This window comes from Sander vitreus, chromosome 4, assembly GCF_031162955.1.
Source record: "Sander vitreus isolate 19-12246 chromosome 4, sanVit1, whole genome shotgun sequence".
Lineage (NCBI taxonomy): Eukaryota > Metazoa > Chordata > Actinopteri > Perciformes > Percidae > Sander > Sander vitreus.
The window spans coordinates 22,852,994-22,857,382 of record NC_135858.1 but is presented as its reverse complement, the minus strand read 5'-3'; the positions used below and the strand labels follow the sequence as shown (position 1 = coordinate 22,857,382).

Here is a 4,389-nt window from a genome sequence, read left to right as displayed (position 1 = left end):
AAACAGAATCCATGACAGCACAGAGACAGCAGCCAACAGAAAACACAGCAACAGAATCCGGTCAAACCAGGACGTCTGGTCACCCTAGCCTAGCACGAACACTGGCTTGTGTAGCACATTTACTTTTCTGTCTCCGGCGTGTCCTTGATTCAGATGGCAGCAGCCTGCTACGAGGACCAGAGGCTGAAGCCACAGCGCCGCCTACTGCTGTGTGTGTGAGAGGAAACGCAGCAGACCAGCTGGTTAGCCCTTTTCTAACTGTAGCTCACAGCTGCAGCTAATTCAAGTTGATGTTTATGTAGCTAACTAGAGCCTCGATTCACAGTATGTCATTCACAGTAATCAAAGGGCTTTACAAAGAAAACGGGATGGTCATACTCATGGAACTGCCGCTATATAACGGTATCGGGATGAAATGAATGATTAGTACTCGTAAATGTTACTGTATGAAGCCACTGCGGCTGTGCTGTGCTCGCCTGTGCTCGCCTGATGGGAGGGGCTAGACAGAGAGGGGAGAGGGAGGGAGAGAGGGAGGGAGAGCTGCAGGAGGCTTTCTCACACGTTTTTTTAAATTCTACCTCCTGCAGATTTAAATGCAAGACTGTGACAGTGACACTAAAACACCACTTAAATGCAGCAGACAACCACCTCTCTTGTTGATGTTGCACAATTAGAGAGGAACATGTACACGTACTGTAGTTTAGACAGGAAGGGACTTATGTCATACTAAAGATAATTTTGGAAAAATACTCTTTACTCAGGTACAAAAACAGAAGTTTAAAAATGACAATTTGTGGTTTTTACGAGTGTTTATGTGCCAGATTATTTTTTCCAGTCACTTCCTGGAGCCTTGTTGTCACTGTGAGATTGACTGATGCTGGGGTTTTCAGGATACTGGACACTGGATTCTTATAGAGTTGAAAACAATTTTGACAAGGATCCCTTAAGTATAGTTAATAACGAATTTTAATGAGCAGGACATTTCACAGTTGAAAATTAAACTTGTGAGTGCAATCAGATTTTAATCAGCTCTAATGCACATCAATCTTCAGCTAAGAGCTTGAACACCCTTGTAATCAAAATGCATCTTGCCAGTTATCATGTAGACCACACCTCCTCTCAAAAACCATACACATTCTCACACACACACACACACACACACACACACACACACACACACACACACACACAAAAAACACTTAATGTGAGCAAAACTATTGCTGCAGGGTGCTGTAGAAGGCAAAGTCCCTCCCCTCGATTTTCTGACCAGCACAGTTTTTACAGACTCGTGACAGAGTGACTAAGAGAGAGAGCAAGGGGATAGAGGGATGTAGAAGAGTATAGTGATGCACTGGCATCCAGTCCTGAACAAAGCTTGAACAACATGCTAAGGATTAATCGTCCAACATCCCTTCAGGAGAACAAAAGCACCACTCATTAATGTGTCAATGTGGCAAAGAAAAGTAGAAATCTTTTCAGCTAGTAATGGAAGCAAAACCTAAAGTGGAGGTAAGAAGTTTCAACAACCAATTTTGATTTTCTTTTACTATCTAAAGGTAAGCAAGATCTGCGAATAGCAAAAATGTCTTCTTCTCCTGGTATCAAGCGTCGGGAACATGTGGACATGATGTACATCTCCATTGAAACCGCTATTGCCCTGGCCTCTGTGGTGGGGAATCTGCTGGTGGTGCTGGCTGTGTGTGTGAACCGAGCTCTCCGCAACACCACCTTCTGCTTCATTGTGTCTCTGGCCGTGGCTGATATCGCTGTGGGGGTTTTGGTCATCCCTCTGGCTATTATCATTAGTCTGGGATTTAACACTCAGTTTTACACCTGCCTCTTCCTCTCCTGCCTGCTGCTGATCATCACCCAGAGCTCCATCCTTTCCCTCCTGGCCATTGCCATTGACCGTTATCTGCGTGTCAAGATTCCCACCAGGTGAGGCACTGTTTTAAAACCAAGTGGCTATACTTACATCTGAAAAGTGTAATTTTGTTTTCTCAGGATTTAGAAAGATTAAAAGAAAGTACAGATTAGTTTGGTTGAGATTGTGTTGGATGATGAATGTTGTGATGGCAAATCAAGAAGAGCAATAGAATATTCATAACAATAGGAAGCGGATCCCAGCATAATCTATGAGTGGTTGTGATTGCCTGTTCCAGTTCGTTGCAGCTTTCTTGATAAAAATAGACTCTGAAATATGTTATTGGCATAAGTGCTCTTTATTCACAAGCCTGATTTCACTAGAACTCAATATAAGTCAATTCAAAGTAACTTTTATTTATATATTACCCAAATTTACAAATTGTCTTAGATTGCTCTCAGAACATATTGTGAGTGACTGTAACAGTTGAATTGAACTCCTTTCTTAAACAGCAAAACCCCTTAACTTTCTGATAATCCTACTCTCTAAAGTTGCCCCAAAAACATTTTTAGGAGAAAAATTAAATATAGTAGTAGTAAGTCTTTTTGTATTGCTTTTAGCCTCAGAGAATGAAACAAGAGCAGATGGTTGATGTCTGACATGGCACCACATATTGTTGTCTGGTTTAATGCAAATCAATGGGCTTGACATCAAAAGCTTTTAAGCAAATGAAAATGTCACTGCTCCTGCTCCTACTGCACATACTCCTTTTTATTTGTCAGTTGGATCCTTATGTCAAAAGCTGGCACTTGAGAAAAATGCTTCTCAACAATAATCTATGTACTGGCGTTTGTTCAAAAACATACTCATCCAGTAGTACAGGATGCAAGTGTCCATTTCAGTGATTAAAAACTTGTCTTCATTTTTTTTTCCAATAACTGCTCAGGTACAACACCATAGTGACCCAGAGGAGGGCATATGTGGCAGTTTTTCTGTGTTGGATCCTCTCCTTCCTCACTGGATTGGTTCCAATGACTGGATGGAATAACCGCAACGCTCAAGGAAACCTCAGCAGCTCCAGCAACATTGTCTGTGAATTCACCACTGTCATGAGAATGGACTACATGGTGTACTTCAATTTCTTCGGCTGGGTGGTGGTTCCCCTGTCCGTAATGATCGCTTTGTATGGGGAGATCTTTAGGGTGATCCGGAGACAACTTAACCGGCGTGCTGAAGCCACGTGCGATGGAGACAGGTACTATCGGAAGGAGCTGAAGCTGGCCAAATCACTGGCCTTGGTTGTGTTCCTCTTTGCTGTGTGTTGGCTGCCAATACACATCATGAACTGCATTAGCTTTTTCTGCCCAAAGTGTTCCATACCTAAATTTGCCATGTATGTAGGCATTTTCATGTCCCATGTGAACTCAGCACTCAACCCAATGGTTTATGCATACAGGATAAATGGGTTCCGTGTCACGCTGATCCAGATCACTAGCCGCTGCATGTTGTGTAAACCCACAGAGCCCACCGCGTGCCCCACCAGCACACTAGCCATACCGGAGAAAGTGGATGTAAAAATGTAACAAAGAACTGCAGTACTCTCGTGCACATGGTTTACAGTGAGATGGTACACCGATGGCACTCATTGAATTACATGTATGTGATATTTGGAATATCAACCGATTAACGAACACAAACGCAAAGCACTTCATTGGGTCATGGGACAAGTTCATCTCTGACCCATTCATATTTATTTGGCATTTAGATTTCAAAGAAAATCAGCCTGCAATCAACAGAACTATTATATATTTCCATCAACATGCATTATTTTGTTTTCAATTGATGCTTCATAAATTGATTCATATTGAATTATAATATATATGTCAACATAATAAGTTATGCAACAACCATTTCATGTTCAAATAGGTTGTGGGTAAATTCACCAGAATAAACTTTGATTGTTTCTTCAAATATGCTGTTACAGTTCTTATTTCAGATTTACAACAATTTAAATAGGCTACATTTAAGACAAGACGAAGAGTCTCCAGCCGTGCCCGTGGCTCTGTGAGGCTGTATTTAGGCTCAGCAGTGCTTTAGGCTAAATGCTAACATGCTCACGATGACAATGCTAACATACTGATGTTGAGCAGCTATGTTACCATGTTCACAATCTTAGTTTAGCGTGTTAGTATGCTAACATTAAATAATAAGCACTAAACAACATAAGTATTTGGTCATAAACCAAAGTATGAAAATAATGAAATGTCAAAAAATAGTTCAAAGTAAAAGTTAATCGTAAAGGGGAACTCGAAGATCTGTATTAAATTGAATGGCAACCTATCCTGGAGAAGATCCTTTGACCTGCTTGTTGGTGCTAGACACAAGGTCAGAGGATCACCATAGTCATTAGGATTCATCCTCTGGGCACCATGAATGTCTGTACAAAATGTCATGGCAATATGTCACACAGTAGTTGAGATATTTTAATCGGCACCAAAGTGGTGGACAGAATGACCGACAGACGG

At 41.4% G+C, this 4,389-nt stretch overlaps 1 protein-coding gene across 1 annotated transcript; it reads left to right on the top strand.

Moving 5' to 3' along the window:
• Nucleotides 1-1,197: 1,197 nt before the first annotated feature.
• On the top strand, nucleotides 1,198-3,873 carry LOC144516297 (adenosine receptor A1). The gene is made up of 2 exons (XM_078247503.1): nucleotides 1,198-1,938; nucleotides 2,811-3,873. The coding sequence occupies exons 1-2, from the start codon at nucleotides 1,583-1,585 to the stop codon at nucleotides 3,445-3,447; spliced, it is 993 nt and encodes a 330-aa protein (XP_078103629.1). The 5' UTR covers nucleotides 1,198-1,582; the 3' UTR covers nucleotides 3,448-3,873.
• Nucleotides 3,874-4,389: the final 516 nt, after the last annotated feature.

Bases quoted from the DNA above. Each gene is read 5' to 3' on its own strand.
- LOC144516297 (XM_078247503.1), top strand. From the start codon at position 1,583: ATGTCTTCTTCTCCTGGTATCAAGCGTCGGGAACATGTGGACATGATG. The intron at 1,939-2,810 runs GTGAGGCACTGT...ATAACTGCTCAG, and splicing joins CGTGTCAAGATTCCCACCAG to GTACAACACCATAGTGACCC.